The following is an 18824-nucleotide window of genomic DNA, read 5'->3' on the forward strand; positions in this document are numbered from 1 at the left end:
AATAAAATAATCCTCCATTTCAATTATTTGATCAAATTTGGGACTTATCATATAAATAATAAAAATGCATTCAAATGCTTTAAACATGATTAAAAAGAGACTTTTTTTAATCAAAAGCAACATTTTAAAATATCTCATGATCAGCAAGATTGTTTTCCACATGACATATGCATATGCTTGGATTTCACAGCTGTGCATTTTTGTCCACACTGTCAAACATATATTCAAATATAATCAAATTAGGCAATATGAAATGAGATCACTCACCACATTTTATCTCCAGAGAGTCTCTGATTAGCTTTATATATTTGTAATGTTTAAAATCTTAATGTTAATTCCCCCTGTGTCATAATCATGACATGTCAATGTGTCAGTGGAATTGAGGGATTTCTTCTGAGGAAAGTATTTGAATTGAACTTTATTCTTATGAAAATAGATTTATTTGTTAAGTGAAAATAATTGTTTTAATAATTATTCTAATTTGTCAACATTGTCACATGAAAGTAGATTTTGTTAGATTATATTTGCCATTTGTTATGGTCACTTTTCATCATGTGAAGGCAGATGTGTTGCACAATCATCATCAAACAGATGAATTTAAATTAAGGCCAAGTAATATAGCCAAAAGAAGCTGCAGTATTCTTGCACAAAGCAGAACATGTGCATGGTAAAAATTATTGAAAGTGTATGACTAGATTAAGTAGTTGATATATGTGTACAGAAAATCCAACAGCAGTTTGCACTATCCAAGAAGCAGCAATCATTGGTAAGTCTCACCAGTGGCTAGAAATGGCTGATCTAAAAGACCACCTAGTGACCAAAAACAGCAGGATAATAGGTGTCACAGATGACAGAAATATCAAGAAAGACAGAAATGAGAAAGAGTGAATGTGTATAGGAGGATCTGAGTATAGGAGCCACAAGAGCTACGAACAAGAACAATATCTGAGATCTCTGGCACAGACTCTGATCCTGTGCACTACACTTAAATGGCATTTAATAGAACATCAAATAGGCCTACGGAAGAAGAGAAGACTTATTATTAGTAGTAGTAGTAGTTGAAGTAGTAGGACATGAGCAAAAAAAATATATATAAAGTTTAGTTTCAAGTGCTCACACGAAACTTTCATGTGTGCACGCAAAACCTTCACATGAAAGTTTTCGGTGCTCACGCAAACCTTTTCGTGTGAGCATGCACAACTCTTGCTCACAACACACAACAAGCCATAACTCACAACAAGCCTGTAGTATATTCAATTTCAATTCAATTTCAATTTATTGTGCTTATAGAGCGCCAAAACATAACACATGTATCATGGCGCTTTACAGAATGTAGGCAATCAGAGAAAGAAGGAAAGAAAGGAAGAAAAGGAAAGCAAGAGAGAGGCCCATGGGTAACAGGGGCGAGGAAAAACTCCCTAGAATTGGAGATATATATAGGAAGAAACCTCGAGCAGATCCACGACTCAAGGGCCTGACCCATCTGCCTAGGGTCAGTACATGACAGTAAGGTCTGTATACATGACAAATGCATATGATAGTCGGGTGTAGAGAATAAGACATGGTGTTAAGCACTTGAGCTGAAAGTTACAAGAGGTGGGATGATTACGTATCCGTTATGGTAATTCGTTATTCCTGATTTAGTGACAGAAAGTTCAATAGTCCAGCATTGGGATTGTCCAGGGGAAGGGAGTTTCCGAGGGGCATGTGGTGGGTTGGTGGATGGGCCAGTAATCCAGGCAGAGTTGTCATAGGCTGGTGGTGGGTCGCTAGGCTGTACGGGCCAGGAGTCCAGATAGGGGGCAGTAATAGGGCATATTGATGTAGCCTGGGGCATACTGAAGACAGTGACAGCTAGAGAAATGACTACAGTACAGGAGTCAGTTGTACTATATATTTTAATCTAGGTCTTCATTATAAGGCTGCTTTGCTTGCAAGTCGTCACCATTATATTGTTTCCATACGTCATTTAAAATAAATTTTGAAGTCTTGTAATTTGGTCTGGCACATTGGATAGCCGGTAACAGTTACAAACATCTGGCCAACTCCACGGATATAGGTGGATGTACACAAAATGCAAGGAGAATGAATGTATTAAACATAAGGAAAAAGGATGTACGTTTAACTCTAGGAGAACTAGACCCAAGGGGTGTTGAACTCAGAGTAAGGGACTGTTCGTTATTTATTGAAGGGGCCACCGGAGGAAAATAGGGGAGGGTCATGTCTTTTTATTCTTTGTTGAGGGGAGGGTCACCCAACTTTTTTTTGTCTAGGAGGGGGGTCACCCAACTTTTGTATTCATGAAAACAGCAAAAAATCAAAGTGGCTTGTTTGATTGTTGATTTCTGTCGCCATATAACATTTTCTTTCGTTCCATAGCTGTCAACATTGAAAATAGCCTAAGGGAGATTTCCAGTGGCGATTCTAGACATTTTTAACAAGGGTGGCCCTAGTGGGGCAATGATTATTATGGCATGAGGCAAAACATCCAGATAAACAGAAACAGGCTCAAGATGTTAAATTAGCACAAATACATTAGGAAAACCATGCACCAAACACCATACTCATCAATTGAAGGGCAAAGACCATACTCTCACATACAATGTCTTTGTATTTGAATAAAATGCAGATACACATAAACAAACATATTAAATCTAAGTTGTCTATTAATGGGTTATGCTGTGCTAAAACAAATTCCATCATGGGGACATTAAAATATATTCTATTCTATTATATGGCTATCTATGGCCATCTTTTTCTGTAGCTGTTAAAATAATTTGACCTGATTTTTTTGTCTGAGCTGGCAAAGAGCTATAACAAAGTCATCCAAAATCAACAAACACCTCTCAACTAAATGCTTAAAATACTTTTGTATGAAACATGAATGAAATAAACACCAATTAAAGACTAACCTTAATCTAAACATAATGTTACATTCATAATGCTACAGACCCTAAGGCTCAATCCCATTTGTCATTCTTCATCTTCCCCTTCTCCTTCCCCTAGCCTACCCCTTGTCCCTCGAAACAGAGTGGCAATAGAGAATATTCCCCTTGGATATAGGACTATAGGGGACAGCTGGGACGATCAAAATACTTTTTAATTAAACATTATTTGCAAAGAGACCACACCGAAAGTTAATATTTTGTCTCTAGCAATAATTTACATCTGTCTTTTGTCAAATACAGTTGCACTTTCAGTTCTGAACAAAACCGTTCAGAATATATTTAAGCAAAAGTGGAACGTGCGCAATGTTTCATTTATCCCTCGGGACGAATAAAACAGTCATGGGGGACGAAAGAAACATACAGTTTAGCCTAAGCTACAAAAACTTCCCAAAATTTAAATATTTCACAACAAATCCTTGACTGGTTGAATGGTCACCAGAATTCATATCGATTAGTCTAGCCTATGCGACGGGTGTTTATAATGCGTGAGCTTGATGAACAGTAGGCTACAGTAGACCTGCATCACTGTACGAAACATGACCAAAAACATGAATTATGACCTATTACATAGAACTGTAAATCATCTGATCTTAATATTTACAAATATCTAGGCTATATTTAATCTATTTTATTTGGCCTGCTATGAAATGTAAAGCCCAAAGTTGGAGACATGTAGAAATTTGCTGCAAATTCAAAACTGGATTACTCTGGAATGGTACAGGGGGATGCTTTACACCTTTGTGTTCGGTAAGGTCCGCTGTTTATTCTGATATATGGTTTGTATGTATTGTTTGTAGGCTATATGGGAAGAGTTCGCAAAGCATTCCACCGAGATGAATGGTTAGGGAGAAGGGTGCAGAACTGTATAATCATATGATTAAATTAAAGTTACTTTTCTCGCGAACCGTTTACCACAGCAACTAGTGGCTAACATTGTTTAAAAGCTGAGAAAAAGCTATTTCGTGTGATGTGATACACATAATGTCTGTGTGATGAGTAGACTACTTCGCGAGTACGGTAGTTCAACAGAGAAGAATGGGTGAATGGACGCTCTTTCTTGCCGTGCGCAGTCACTTTCTCCACTGCGTACAAGATTAAATTAATTTGCGCTGTGAATGCTAAGATTATTTTGACAGGCCATAGGTTAAATGAAAATCGCTATTAGTTGGATGCAAAGAATATTGAAAGAAGGGGGCACCAAGGTCACAGTGGCCTGTGAGCCTCCGATTTTCAAATCTTAATTAGGACATAATTATAATTAAATGCTTTTAGGCCCACAGTTAACACTTAATGACCTATTAAATGTTGGCAGGGTAGGCTAGGTAAAATAAGCAGGTAGGAAAATTAGTCTAGGATGATGTGATTCAACAGACGCAACTTGTGTGTGATTAGATAAATAGGCACTGGCAGATGCGATAGGTAAATAGATATCTTTGCGTGTTAGCACAAGCAGTAGCCTGTAGGCCTAAACTCACATGCTAAAAACAATAAGTCATGTATAATGGCAAGCGTGTTTGCCACTTTCAGACGTCTGTCTGACATTTCAAACTATGGCTGCAGGTGCATCAAGAAAGGTCCCGCCTTAGACCGTCATAATGGCCAACCATAGACTAGGATTTTGGGGTGGCACCTGGGGTGGCCAATCGAATTTTAAGGGTAGCCTGTGCCACACCGAGCCACCCCTCTGGCTCCGCCCCTGGGCTGACCGTGAGGGCTGGATGCATTCTGTGTAGTAGGAGCATGTTCACAATGGCGCAAAATAGGTTTGGCGCATGGCGTTGTCGGCGCAGGAATCCATATTTTTCATGGCTCTTAAATTTGTTTTAAATTGATTGCCTACTATATGATGTTGTATAATATAATGTTGACAAACAAAGTCTTTATAGACTAATAAAACCCATTGGTCTCCCATGTAAAACCTACAAAGCATCTCCCATGTAAAACCTACAAAGCAAACTTTTCATGCGCTCACGCGAAACCTTCAGGTGCTCACACAAAACCTGTTCATGCGCACACATGAAAGTTTTGCATGCGCACATGAAGGTTTCGTGTGAGCACATGAAACTAAACTTTAGATTTGTTTTGCTCATGTCCCCTTAGGGGCTCCGTAACCAGCTAGCGCTGGGCTGGCTCTCTTGTAATACCTACAGTGAGCACTGCATGAAATAGAAGAGGCAATGGAAGAGTGACTGCGTCAAGACAACTCAAAGCCTATAGCTCTTTTAATTGTGGTTCTCATTACCAAAGCTTGCATTACACTTAGTCAAGTGTCTTTTCTCAACTGGCTAATCTGGTCATCAGTCTGTAACAGGACTTGGTATAACGCGTTACAAAGTGTCCTCCCATTCATAGCCTAAGTGATAGATAAGTCAGTGTATTTGATGAGACAGTGTTATGTGAATGCGCAAAATGGCTAGGCCTATTGAATTAGTTTTGCACTGAAGATGACACAATCCAAGGCTAACTTTCTCATTTCATAAATGCCTCATCAGATTCCGTTCTCCCCTGATAATACAAATCAAATGTGTCAAAGAAATACATGTGATCTTCAAATCAACAAAATCCAACGAATCACGGAGAGAGAAAGAGATAATTTTTAAAAAAAAATGTTAAATATGATAAAATATACATTAAACTTAACTATTAGTTATGGAAAAACCATTTATGTAGGAGTTTCTATAGTGTGACAAATAAATCATATATGGTGTGATGAGAAAACCCTGTCATACAAATATCACACCATGAGGTTTCATGCACTAAGCACAACAATGAGCCATGTGGTTCTGTTAGTTTATATATCTATGGTTCTATACTAGCACTCTAATAACATACCGGTACTCACTGCAACATGGTAACATAGACCAAAGGTAATATTGACAAAAAGTAATTTATTTTGGGCATTTTTATGTAAAAGGCATCACACTAAAGAACAATGAAAAAGGGTGATGTGGGAGCGCTGAGAATACTTGATTTATTGAGAAAAATATAGGCTATATATGAGAGATAACTCACCTGATAACCAGATTTCAACATCTTTCAGGGATGTCTTCATACTTCCTGAATGAAGGACTCCCCATCCCCAAGGGTCTCAAAACAATTGCCCATTTAAAATACATTAGGCCTAGTGTCACACCATACGATATTCATATTTTTTGTTTAAGGCTGATTTAAAATCATAGTCAAGTTTATTTATATATCACAATTTAAAAGACACACAAAAAAGCACAACAGGAAAATAAAACTAAAATAATATGTTCATATATATAGCCTATAATTACATTCCACAATTCATTTAAAAGCCATTAATAGCATATGTTCTTTTAACTTGGCTTTAAAAGCACCAATAGTTGGTGTAGATCTAATGTGAAATGGGAGGTTGTTCCACAACTTGGGCCCAGCTACTGAAAAAGCAAAATATTATGCCTGGACTTTTAGAAGAGGAGACTTATGTGTTATCAATGTACTTAAATATGAAACAATTATTTTGAAAATGAACAGACTGTAATTTGAAATGTTGGAAACTTACTTGTTTCTTAACTAGCCAGCAGATGGCGATAGATCTCCACTTGAACGCTAACTTTTAAAATAAAAAAAATCACTTCCGGTCTCTCGGGTAGTCTATTGATTGCTCTTGCCTGGCTTCATATCGCTAGATATCGTGGAGACGTAATCAAGAAGCAGGCGTTTTAAATATTGGTTGCATTGAAAGTATTTACTGCATCAAGCTAATATACGAAAATATCTGTACATGTACATATTGTAACCGTTTTTGTACTTGTCAAATAACAATCTGAATTTTGGTGTGAGGTTAATAGCCTTTCTAATGTTGTGTTTACCTTCAGCCCTCCTCCACCAACAACTCAGATTTGAAAGAACTGTGTAGCTAGCTAGTCAACTAAGTGACTGCATTTTTGGCTCGCAATTAATGTAATGTGGGGTGATAATCTTGTTATTCGGGTCTAAGCCCAAAGTTATTGAACTGTATGATTTTCCTTTTGTAACGGGATGCATTCCTCAACATAAAACGTCTCTGGCGTTAAATGAGGTGTTAGAGTTAGAGGACAGTAGTGTCAGTGTTGTTTACGTTGCTAGCAAAGTGTAAGCTAGGTCTAGTGTTCTTGAAAATGCGTGCGTGACATGGGCATATAACGGTGACCTATTTTCAGACTGGTTCTGACTTGAATATTCTGCGAGTTTGCTTGGTGTGTTTCCCTTGAAGCCTCAGTGAAACAACTTCTGGGGGTCGCTACACTGACAGTGGACCTGTATTAACATAGCGGTTTATTTGCACCTGTGGATGACACTTGTGCTGATCAAAACTGGCGAATGTAATGTCGATGACCTCCATGCTACGTTGCGCTATAAGGTAGGCGACTAGTTAGGTTAAACAAACAAACAAGCAAAAACATTTTTTTCTCGAGTTTACGTTAGAACTACTAGATTTGTTTAGATAGTCTAGATTGTTTAAGCCATATCTATCAATCTCATGTATTTGTTTGCTCTTTGACATCGCAACAATTCATAATAATGCTAGTGTTTTCTTTTCTTTTTAGATTACTTATAATGTTTTGCAGTGGAGCTGACTTACCTCTCTAGGAATTACTATTTTGGATTTCATTTTTCCATGTGATTTAAACTGTGAATTCTGTTAAAGGGTGGATAATAAATATGCTGCAACACATATTATCCAGAAGCGAGGTCTCTCTGGGGCAGAGGCTATTAATGCTCTGCGGCCCTTCTACTTTGCAGTGCACCCAGACTTCTTTGGCCAGCATCCCAAGGAGAGGGTGAGTTTGAATACTGGGAAAATGGGGCAGCCTAGTATTATTCACATGTAAGCATGCCATTGCTGTGAAACATCATGATGCATTGTTTGCTTTTGTTTGTATTTCAGGAGGTAAATGAAAACTCATTGAAAAGACTAAATGGATACTTAGAAAATCTCACAAAGCCAGGAGCACGGTCTGTTAAACCAACAAAACTAACTTTTTATGTTCGCGACACCAAGGCGAAAGCGGACATGGAGCAAGAGCTCCTTCCCTCAGGTACTGCACTCCTTATTTAATTTCATGTAGACTACTGTTGTCTGACAACTTTAATGTTGTTTGATTTAGAAGGATACGGACACAAAAAGGTACCAAAAAAAGGTAGACTATTACCTGAGCTTTTTACCAGGTGTTTTTTTTTTTTTTTCAAACTTAGTAATGAATAGTCAACTTGGTCAGCTTAGTAATGAATAGCACTCTCAGTTTATGGGAAATGAGTAAGGTGATATGATTACTATTAGATATTGTCTTTTAAGTATAACAGTTGGTGATGGTGTACATGGTGTGTGCATGTGTGTACTTTCCAGGGTTTCGTTCTGTGAGCTTCACTCTGCAGACTAAGGATGTTTTGAGCACTGTGTTGAACGTGCTGCAGTCCTGCAGCCTGTCCGTGGAGCACATGCAGGGCCTCAAAGCCAGTGGTCAGCACAGTCCCAGTGCTGTGCCCAGTGGAGCCACACCCTTCTACAGGCCCATCAAATGGGACAAAAGCTACTACACCTTCACTGGCTTCAGAGACCCAGAGGAGGAACTGCAGCATGCCAAGAAAGTAGAGCCCAGTCTTAGGTATGTAGCTGTCAGTCATGCGTCTTACTGCCATATGGTTGGCATCAAGCATGCCTGATCTGGGTTGTCCCAAAGGGAAGGCCATGAGTTATTTCTGTTGCTTACTTCTGTCGAAAGTTGCAGTGTGCAATTCTATTCCTATACACTTTTTGTCAAATTCTGCAAATTGCTTCTTAAAGTCCTCTTGGTTTGTCTTCAGTGTTGGCTCTAAAAGAAGGTGTTCCTACACAGTCCAGGGGGGACTAAGAAGCGAGATTAGTGGTATGTTGAGCATAAAGTCTAGCCTAGAAATCTAGACGCACACTAGTGGCAGCAAATGTAATTTGCGGCCAGGGTAGCCTAGCAACTCTGTTGGCTTGCGAGCTGGAAAAAAGAAACTTCTATCGGGCCAATCACATCGTGTATAGAGTTGGCGATGGTTCTGCGGCTTCGCTGGTGGGAAAATGCATGGGACTCGAGTTGTATCATGAGTTGTATCGCTATCCTATTGCGTGCAGAGGAAATTTGAAAGACAACTGTTTATCCCGCCCCTCGGATTGAGCACTGCCAATGGTATCTTCCCAGACCCTACATCTTGATGTGGGTCTGGCTCGTCAGGCTACATAAAGTCTGAAGTGGGTTCAAATTTTACAAACAGAGATGAATGTTCCTAATGTTCTAATAGTTACAAACTTTTGCCTCCGTTTTCTGAATTTGAACACACCTTGGGCTTTAGGCTCAACATATCACTTTCGTTCTTTCGTACATCTCGTGGCTCTGTAAATGGGAAACAAATATAAGGGGGTTTGGTTGTAATGATTTGGGCTGAGCCATATGCAGTCTCAGTCAACCAACAGAAATGCACAGAAGAGAGGGGTTTAATATGATTGGTTATTGAGCTCAGATTTCAACAACCTTTTGTAAAATCAAATCATGAACTGCACCTTTAACTACATTCTGTTGCTTGTATCAGAAGATTTTTGATTCTTTTAAGCACTGCGAGACAATCTTCATGTGCATGTAGCTCTCTTTGTGTACCCACCTCAGTTTGTGGCTGAGGAACAACGAGGCTGAAGCTAGTCGCAAGCAAAAGGCCAGTCAGCCACGCAGAGATGAGCTGCACAGGCTCAAGACAGAGCTCTGTCAAAACCTGGGCCTCACAGACATCAGGTGAGAACCTGTCAGGATCTGGCCCGGACTTCTGAGTTTGTTCCACCCTGGTGGCCATTTTGTGTCCTGTGTTTGTCTTGCCTGTTTCCCATGTGCTTTGTGTTTACCTGCCTGTCACCTGTCTTGTCTCCGCCCCATCTCCTTATTTGGTCATGCTTCCTGTCTCGTTAGTTTTCCCTCCTTTTCTGCCTCTTCACCTGTTCCCTGTTATTGTCTCGTTGGTTTCGTCCAGTCCTCTGTCTCTCTTGTTAATTGCTCTGTGTATTTCTACCCTCCTGTTTCTTTGTTCCCTGTCGGATCGTCTCTCTGTTTGTCTTGTCAAAGCCCATACAGTATGTTTATATGTAAGTAAGTAAGTCTAATTGTTAAGTTCGTGCTAAAATAAACCCTGTTTTTTGTCCGTAATTCCGCCTGGTGGAGTCTTGCATTTGGGTCCTATCCGCGTATCCTGACAGAACGATCCGACCAATAATGGACCCAGCAGACCCTGAACCGCCCTGGGAGGAACCTCAGCAGATGGCCTACTTGTTTGAGAGCTTAAATGCAGTCCTACATGGCAACACGTCGTTGGAGAGAAAGCTGGCAGCCGTGACCCTAATGGAGAAGAATCTCTCCTCCAAATCTTGGCTGGCGGCACTTCCAGCGGCAGCCAAGTTGCTGGCTCAGACCACTGGCTTGAGGAGAGGCCTGCAGGCGCTCCTTGCTCCCTCCAGTGAGGCTGCTAGTCTCCCACCTGACCCTGCCCCTCCAGCTCATTGCCAGGGGCTTAGGGTGGGCGTGCTGCGCCTGCAGCCGGTCACCTCAGGTCCAGAGCCTCAGCCTGACGAGTTCCAGTTCCCCCCTGAACTCATTCAGGTCCCTCAGGCTAACTCCAGGAGGAGACGTGCCAAGCGTCGTCCAACCCGGTCCTCTGACACCATGCCTCCTGCGCCCAGCCCAGAGGCGCCTGCTCCTGCGCCCAGCCCAGAGGCGCCTGCTCCTGCGCCCAGCCCAGAGGCGCCTGCTCCTGCGCCCAGCCCAGAGGCGCCTGCTCCTGCGCCCAGCCCAGAGGCGCCTGCTCCTGCGCCCAGCCCAGAGGCGTCCGCTCCTGTGCCCGCAGCCGAGTCCGCTCCTGTGCCCGCAGCCGAGTCCGCTCCTGTGCCCGCAGCCGAGTCCGCTCCTGTGCCCGCAGCCGAGTCCGCTCCTGTGCCCGCAGCCGAGTCCGCTCCTGTGCCCGCAGCCGAGTCCGCTCCTGTGCCCGCAGCCGAGTCACCTGCAGCCGCGTCTCCCGACGCCACGCCTGCAGCCGCGTCTCCCGACGCCACGCCTGCAGCCGCGTCTCCCGACGCCACGCCTGCAGCCGCGTCTCCCGACGCCACGCCTGCAGCCGCGCCTGCAGCCCAGTCTCCGGACGCCACGCCTGCAGCCCAGTCGCCTGCAGCCCAGTCGTCCGACGCCACGCCTGCAGCCCAGTCGCCCGACGCCACGCCTGCAGCCACGCCTGCAGCCCCGTCTCCCGACGCCACGCCTGCAGCCCCGTCGCCCGACGCCACGCCTGCAGCCACGCCTGCAGCCGCGTCTCCCGACGCCACGCCTGCAGCCCAGTCGCCCGACGCCACGCCTGCAGCCACGCCTGCAGCCCAGTCGCCCGACGCCACGCCTGCAGCCCAGTCGCCCGACGCCACGCCTGCAGCCCAGTCGCCCGACGCCACGCCTGCAGCCCAGTCGCCCGACGCCACGCCTGCAGCCCAGTCGCCCGACGCCACGCCTGCAGCCACGTCTCCCGACGCCACGCCTGCAGCCCAGTCGCCCGACGCCACGCCTGCAGCCACGCCTGCAGCCACGCCTACAGCCCAGTCGCCTGCAGCCGCGTCTCCCGACGCCACGCCTGCAGCCGCGTCTCCCGACGCCATGCCGGCAACCCAGCCTCTGCCTGTCTGTCTAGCCCCGCTTCTGCCCGAGCCGGATCCGCCTCCCTCTGACTTTCCGGCCCCGCCTCTGCCCGAGTCGGTTCCGCCCACCTCTGACTTTCCGGCCCCGCCTCTGCCCGAGCCCTTCGTTCCTGTCTATCCTGAGTGGTCTGTCCCTGTCCCAGTCACTGTGCCTGTCTTTGTGCCAGTCACCATCCCCGTCACCGTGCCAGTTACCGTTCCCGTCACCGTTCCCATCTCTGTTCCCGTCTCTGTTCCCGTCACCATCCCCGTCTCTGTCTCTGTCTGTGTCTCTGTCCCAGTCACCATCCTAGTCACCATTCCAGTTACCGTCCCAGTCACCATTCCAGTTACCGTCCCAGTCACCATCCCAGTCACTGTCCCTGTCACTGTCTTTGTTCCTGTCCCTTCCCCTGCCCCTGTGTCTGTTGTGTCTGAGTCTGTCGCCCCGGTCGTCCCGTCTGAGTCTGTCGTCCCGTCTGAGTCTGTCGTCCCGTCTGAGTCTGTCGTCCCGTGTGAGTCTGTCCTGTCTTTGTCTGCTTGTTCCCTGCCCAAGCCCTCCGAGTCTGCCCTGTCCGAGTCTGCCCTGTCCGAGTCTGCCCTGTCCGAGTCTGCCCTGTCCGAGTCTGCCCCCTCCGAGTCTGCCCCGTCCGAGTCTGTCGCCCCGGTCGTCCCGTCTGAGTCTGTCGTCCCGTCTGAGTCTGTCGTCCCGTCTGAGTCTGTCGTCCCGTCTGAGTCTGTCGTCCCGTCTGAGTCTGTCGTCCCGTCTGAGTCTGTCCTGTCTTTGTCTGCTTGTTCCCTGCCCAAGCCCTCCGAGTCTGCCCTGTCCGAGTCTGCCCAGTGTTTACGGTCTATTGGACCGGTCCCTCCGTCCAGGCCCCCTCCGCCCACCCTGGTTCGACTTTTCTGGGGACGCCGGGAGGCGTCCGTTGAGGGGGGGGTACTGTCAGGATCTGGCCCGGACTTCTGAGTTTGTTCCACCCTGGTGGCCATTTTGTGTCCTGTGTTTGTCTTGCCTGTTTCCCATGTGCTTTGTGTTTACCTGCCTGTCACCTGTCTTGTCTCCGCCCCATCTCCTTATTTGGTCATGCTTCCTGTCTCGTTAGTTTTCCCTCCTTTTCTGCCTCTTCACCTGTTCCCTGTTATTGTCTCGTTGGTTTCGTCCAGTCCTCTGTCTCTCTTGTTAATTGCTCTGTGTATTTCTACCCTCCTGTTTCTTTGTTCCCTGTCGGATCGTCTCTCTGTTTGTCTTGTCAAAGCCCATACAGTATGTTTATATGTAAGTAAGTAAGTCTAATTGTTAAGTTCGTGCTAAAATAAACCCTGTTTTTTGTCCGTAATTCCGCCTGGTGGAGTCTTGCATTTGGGTCCTATCCGCGTATCCTGACAAGAACCTCCCACCAGTAACTTATAAATGGCTGTGGCTCCTGTGCTCTAGTTACATATTACAAAGCTGCGTTTCTACTTCCAACACTAATAATAATGTTACACAACACTACATATAATGGCATGTAATTATACTGTAATAACATGACATTATATGACTACAGTCAGCACAGCCACCTTCCTTCCCTCGTGGTTGATGTTTATTTCCAACCTACGTGTTGTGTATTCTTGAGTACTCTATCTCTCGCTTCCATTAGGCCTCGGCATTGGTGCCTCATTTGTATCTTTCTCTTTCTCTGTCTCTTAATCAGCTTATATGGTGACTAGGGCTGTGTGCTAGGTTTACCATTCGGAACTAGGTGTCCTCCTGTGTACATGTCCTTTGGGCCCAATGGAGAAGTGAGTGTCTGTGCTGTTGTGTAGGTGGCAGCGGAGCTGGGGTATGGCCCACCGCTGCTGTCAGCTCCAGAGCCTGAGCCGCCTCGCCCTGCAGAGCCCCGAGGCCTTGCGCCAGCTCAGGGGTAAGGCCCAGTCATGGGCAAAGAGTCCGCTCCCATGCAACGTCAATGAGCTCTGTATATTATGCTCATTCAAATAATGAAACAGTGTCCAAAACGTATTGACAGACTTCCAGAAATTAATTCAAATGAAGGTGTGACCTAGGCTGGAAAATGTTTGTGTCGATTTCAGATTCAGATTCAGTGGTACCAATATGCAGGGCAGCACATGAGTATTGTTCTTATTGTTTACTTACCAGGGCACACAATACTGTACAGCGACCAGTCAGGGATGAATGCCTCAGGGTACGTCATGCTGGGAACCATGGATGTCCACCACCACTGGACCAAAGTAAGGCTTTTGTCATAATGAGGCTCCAGCTTATTCTGTGACAGACACTGTAGAGTGATTGGACACAAAACTGTTTCATGATAATATTGTGTGTGCTATCATAAAAGACCTGTGTCATGCTTTTACTGTACTTATACTCACCGACTGTTTGTGTGTGTGTGTGTGTGTGTGTGTGTCTGTGTTTGTGTCTGCGTGTGTCTGTGTGTGTGTGTGTGTGTGCGTGTGCATGTGTGTCTCTGTTTGTGTGTGTGTGTGTGTGTGTGTGTGTCTGTGTTTGTGTCTGCGTATGTCTGTGTGTGTGTGTGTGTCTGCGTGTGTCTGTGTGTGTGTGTGCGTGTGCATGTGTGTCTCTGTTTGTGTGTGTGTGTCTGTGTTTGTGTCTGCGTGTGTGTGTGTGTTTGTGTGTGTCTGTGTGTGTGTGTGTGTGTGCTTGTGCGTGTGCATGGTTGTTTGTGTCTGTGCGCCTGTGCAGCTCTTTGAGCGGCTGCCGAGTTACCGCAGCCTGTTCCAGCAGACGGAGTGGCTGAAGGAGCGCATCAGCCTGCTGCTGGGGGGTGTGCAGGTGATCCATGTGGAGCGTCTGGGCCCGGTGCTGCCCCTGGAGGACCACTACAGCACCCTCAGCCACTTCCACAAGAGGCTGCTGCCCCAGAGGCTGACTCTGCACCCGCGCAGTCTGCAGGGGCTCACCATGACTCTGGAGAGGTGACCACTGACCACTGTGTGCGCTACTACTTCAGTGATGGTGCTAATACTGACCACATCCATTTGAAAACATGTCTGAACGCACTCCAACCACCTCAAAGAGGTTTTTTGTGGCACCGTGACAATAGCCACGTTTACATGGACAGTTTTTTTGTCATTCCGATTAAAAAAAAAACGTGCCGTGTGTTTAAATGGGATTCCAATGAAGTGCTCTCAAGCGCTTTAGAATCTTTGATCGGAATAGCCGTTGCTGCCTACTTTTCATTGAGAAGATGCAGCGGTCAATCCGAATGACCGTACACATGCTGTTCAATCGGAACAGGAACGGATTAGTAATTTTCATTCCGATTGAGGTGTTTATATGACCATTTTTATTCCAATTGAGCCGTTATTCCGTTTCTAATCTGTCCATGTAAACGTGCCTAAATGAGGGATGTTGGTTCATGTGTGGAAAAATCTTGTATTATTTACCTCTCCAGTCTTCTCTCTTTATATTATTTCCATGTTTTCTCCTTTCTGTTTAGTGGTCGCTCCAGCATTGGCCTGCATGAGATGGGTCACTTCATGATCCCAGCAATCTGTGACCCAGTTCAGCTACGTAACTTCTTCCAGACGCAGGCCAATGAGGCTCGACAGCGCCACAGACGCCGGGACCAGTGAGTGGACACCAAACTTTACAGCAGCACACTCCTCTCCACAGTGCACACCTCCTTCAGAACTGGGCCACACTCCTCTCCACACTACACACCTCCTTCAGAACTGGGCCACACTCCTCTCCACAGTACACACCTCCTTCAGCACTGGGCCACACTCTTCTCCTATTTCACTCCTCACAGTACACACCTCCTTCAGCACTGGGCCACACTTTGCTTTTCTCATCCGATAGGTGAAATTTATGGGGCAATGAGGATCAGACTAGTTCCACCAATAGCAATGTTACATGTTTTGAGAAAAAAAAAATATCACAGAAAAGTCACTGGATCCCTTTTTGTTTTGTTCTGATTCTTCCTCATTATTATCTTTGTGCCTATTCAGCTGACAATACCTGCCATTACCTGCTAGCTCATATTTCAGGAACTGCAGGAGATTGCACACAATATTTTCCTGCTTCATTCCTTGTAAACATCTCCCTGCCCATTCGTTTTTCCTTTTCCACCCCAAAATGTTCCCGCCCTTTTCAAAAAACTCAAAAGTAAAACTAAACGATCTCATTAGAGTTCTACATACAACTGTCATGAAAATTGGTATACATTATCTACACACCATGTCAAAAAAGCAAAAACTGCTTCATGTGGAAATGTGGAATTTGGTGTGCGTCCTATTTACTCAGTGAGCTTCAACCTATTCCCACCTATGGGCATGTCTTCCATTTTTCTTGAACCCTGGTAACACTTGGAGTTATATTTTATTTGTTACATTTACAGTCTCTTTTAGCTGTGAATTAGTATTTCATACTCTGGGCATTTGTGTGTGTCTGTGTCTGTGTCTTGTATTGTATTGTCCTCTGTTCAGGCTGGAGGCTGAAGAGGAGGACGTGGTGGACACCTGTGTGAAGGACCTGTCTCTGGCGGGCCTCTCTAAAGAGCCCAGTGTGTCGTCCAGGCAGATGATCCCCTGTTGCCGGCGGCTGCTGGAGGACCGCTCCCCTCTCATGCAGGGCCTGCAGCTGCGCATCTCCCACTTCTACTCCGTCATGCAGGACGGGGACCTCTGCATACCCTGGGACTGGAAGGGCTGAACACTATGCTCAAGGGACACATACTAGAACATTTCACACACACACAGAGACACTCATTCACACACACACACTTCAAATGGAAGCACTTTATACTGTCTGAGACATGGCTGGAGATATGCACATCTACACCAGCTGGGTTCAGTTGTACAGTTAAAATATCAACAGAGAAAGTTAGCGCTTACATACAGATATTCACTTAACATTTTTTTAGCATCAAATTGAATTTGTTGAGTGAATTGTATGTGTGCGCGCTCAACTTGGCGTCTGTAGGTCAATCCCCAATGGGGAGATTAGTTTTTGTTTTGAAAGTAAAACACAGATTGAAGGCTAGTATATGCTGCAGTGCTATAAGTGACTGATTTATATACTGTACACATTATGGGAACTGTAGAATGATGCTGTAAAAGATTATTGTGAGTGTACAATCTGTAAAAAATAATAATGTGCTGTAACAACCATAATTTGTGCAAAGCTGCTGCAAGTGAAACTAGGTCAATGTTGTGTCTTAACTAGCAGCTCTTAGCTCTGTGGGAGAGATGGGTGTTTCCTGCCGTGACCATGTTAAATTTATTTTAGCGATGTCCTCCCACGTTTCACCTTTTATAAATTACCTTAGTTGAATTTAACCTCTGTTTTGAAGTCTCGAAAGTATTCCGAAGTCAGTCATGGCATTTGGTCCAGTAGGGGGAGCTCTAATTCCAGGGCATCAAGATTTGATCAGCTTCCAGGTCTTGCTCATCTGTTTTTCTCAAGTCATGTGCCTTTGAGATTGTTTGCTAGGATTTTCCATCTGCATTTTTGAATGTGCCCATTGACTTACTGTGATGTCCTGAAGGATATCTTGTTCACAACTACCATACAGTAGACATAACACCATAGTCCAGTGTTTCTCAAACTTTTTTTCTGGGGACCCACTTTTTAAAAATGACAGACTATCGCGACCCAACTCGTGACTGTGGTAGTTAACAAACTATAGTCTATGTGACGTACATGTCATACATGTAACGTCAATTGTGATGGAAACCATGACGATGGGGAAAGGACAAACGAATGTTCTTGAGAACCCTTTCCCAGTAAATATGATGCGCTCTGAAAAAGTTGCTAAAACGGGTAAATTATGATGTCCCTAAAATGTACGGGCGGGTATGCGGGCGGGAAAAGAACTTGCGGGCGGATACGATGAGAACCAAAACAGTATGGACCCTTTCAACAATAAAAACAAAAACAATGCTTGAACGTTCTATTTGGGCCCCAATCTACTTCCTCTGCATTAAGATAACATATGGAATGTTAAAAAGGAAGTCTTGTGGGGCCAACTATGATGCTGATAATGGAACTCTCTTGAAAGGGTCTATATAAATAAAACATCATTGAAAAATATGTGAAATATTTGTATATCTAAATTACCATTACCACATCGCAAATAGTCAGGTAGAACTTTGTGGAATTTGGGTTTAAGTGTGACATAAGGTACTAATGCAATTTTTTTGCATAAATTGATAGGTAAGGGGGTGTCCTTTCAGAATCTGACGGGTGCCGCTCCGGCACCCTTGAGCATTTTCTTTAAAATGGCATCAGCTGCCACACCCCTTTTTTAATCATATAAAATCATCTAAATAGACATTAACATATAAACCCATCATGTATGGTATCAAATTAAAGCTCTTTTCATACAGAAATCAGCTTAGACCATAAAAAAGTAGAAAAAATAGTTTAGGTCCCTCCAGAGAACAAAATACCTTTTGCAAAGTGACCTTTAAGGTCAAATTAGGTTCCTTTTTGCGGCATAATAGCTTATACCTCTAAATCGTGTCATGTTTGGTATTAAATGAAATAAATTATTGAACTGCCATGTAGCTTAATACATACAGGAATACAATCATTCAATAGTAATTAATTTTAATATGAATATTATAGCAAGTCTGATGTACCCTAGTTCACCAACTTGCGGGTTAGTTAGCACCTTAGCTTTAATTTCCCTTGAATCAGTCGCTGAATTTCAGACAGCAATGTTGTGAGGTACTTCCCAGGTAGTAAGCACAATAATTATAACTGTCCTTGGATTTTCCCCCAGAATTAAAGACAACAATATTTTTCATCCTAACATTTTTTAATGTTTTAAAAACAGACACCACAGTCCAGGATTGATACAAACTAGTCTGAGTTATGAGGTACTTGCCAGTTAATCAGCACATTACATAACTATAACAGTCCTTGAATTTGCCCCCTTAATTACAGAGTAAACTGCAAAGTTGATTACAGGAGGAGAGGACAGAATCAAGAAAATGATTTCTTCCAGTATTCCATATATTCCAGCAAGGAATGAGACATATCATTTGGAATTACAACAACAAATATAATTTATGTAAATCAGTTTTATAGCCCAAGTATACTTGCATATACAAGGAATTTGGTCTCATCCATGAATTAGTGAACACACAGTGAGGTGAAGCACACAATGAGCACACATGAGGTGAAGCACAAACTAGTGTTCACTTGCTACAGTGGCGCTCGGGGAGCAGTGAGG

General features: G+C 44.2%; 1 protein-coding gene across 1 annotated transcript; it reads left to right on the forward strand.

The window, feature by feature from the left end:
* The first annotated feature begins 6607 nt into the window (after positions 1 to 6607).
* tcaim (T cell activation inhibitor, mitochondrial) lies at positions 6608 to 17677 on the forward strand. The gene is made up of 10 exons (XM_076281113.1): positions 6608 to 7314; positions 7603 to 7735; positions 7843 to 7993; positions 8302 to 8560; positions 9587 to 9709; positions 13429 to 13526; positions 13763 to 13854; positions 14327 to 14559; positions 15084 to 15215; positions 16072 to 17677. The coding sequence occupies exons 1-10, from the start codon at positions 7280 to 7282 to the stop codon at positions 16295 to 16297; spliced, it is 1482 nt and encodes a 493-aa protein (XP_076137228.1). The 5' UTR covers positions 6608 to 7279; the 3' UTR covers positions 16298 to 17677.
* The last annotated feature ends 1147 nt before the right edge of the window (positions 17678 to 18824 follow it).

This window comes from Alosa pseudoharengus, unplaced genomic scaffold (assembly GCF_046254945.1).
Source record: "Alosa pseudoharengus isolate Yale_2024_CS ecotype anadromous, Long Island Sound unplaced genomic scaffold, YU_APseudo_1.1 YU_APseudo_1.1_scf_12, whole genome shotgun sequence".
NCBI lineage: Eukaryota > Metazoa > Chordata > Actinopteri > Clupeiformes > Clupeidae > Alosa > Alosa pseudoharengus.

Excerpts from the sequence above, each read along its gene's own strand:
- tcaim (XM_076281113.1), top strand. The coding sequence starts at position 7,280 with ATGTCGATGACCTCCATGCTACGTTGCGCTATAAG. Across the intron at positions 9,710-13,428 it reads CTGGGCCTCACAGACATCAG|GTGGCAGCGGAGCTGGGGTA; the intron begins GTGAGAACCTGT and ends GCTGTTGTGTAG. Across the intron at positions 14,560-15,083 it reads CTCACCATGACTCTGGAGAG|TGGTCGCTCCAGCATTGGCC; the intron begins GTGACCACTGAC and ends CTTTCTGTTTAG.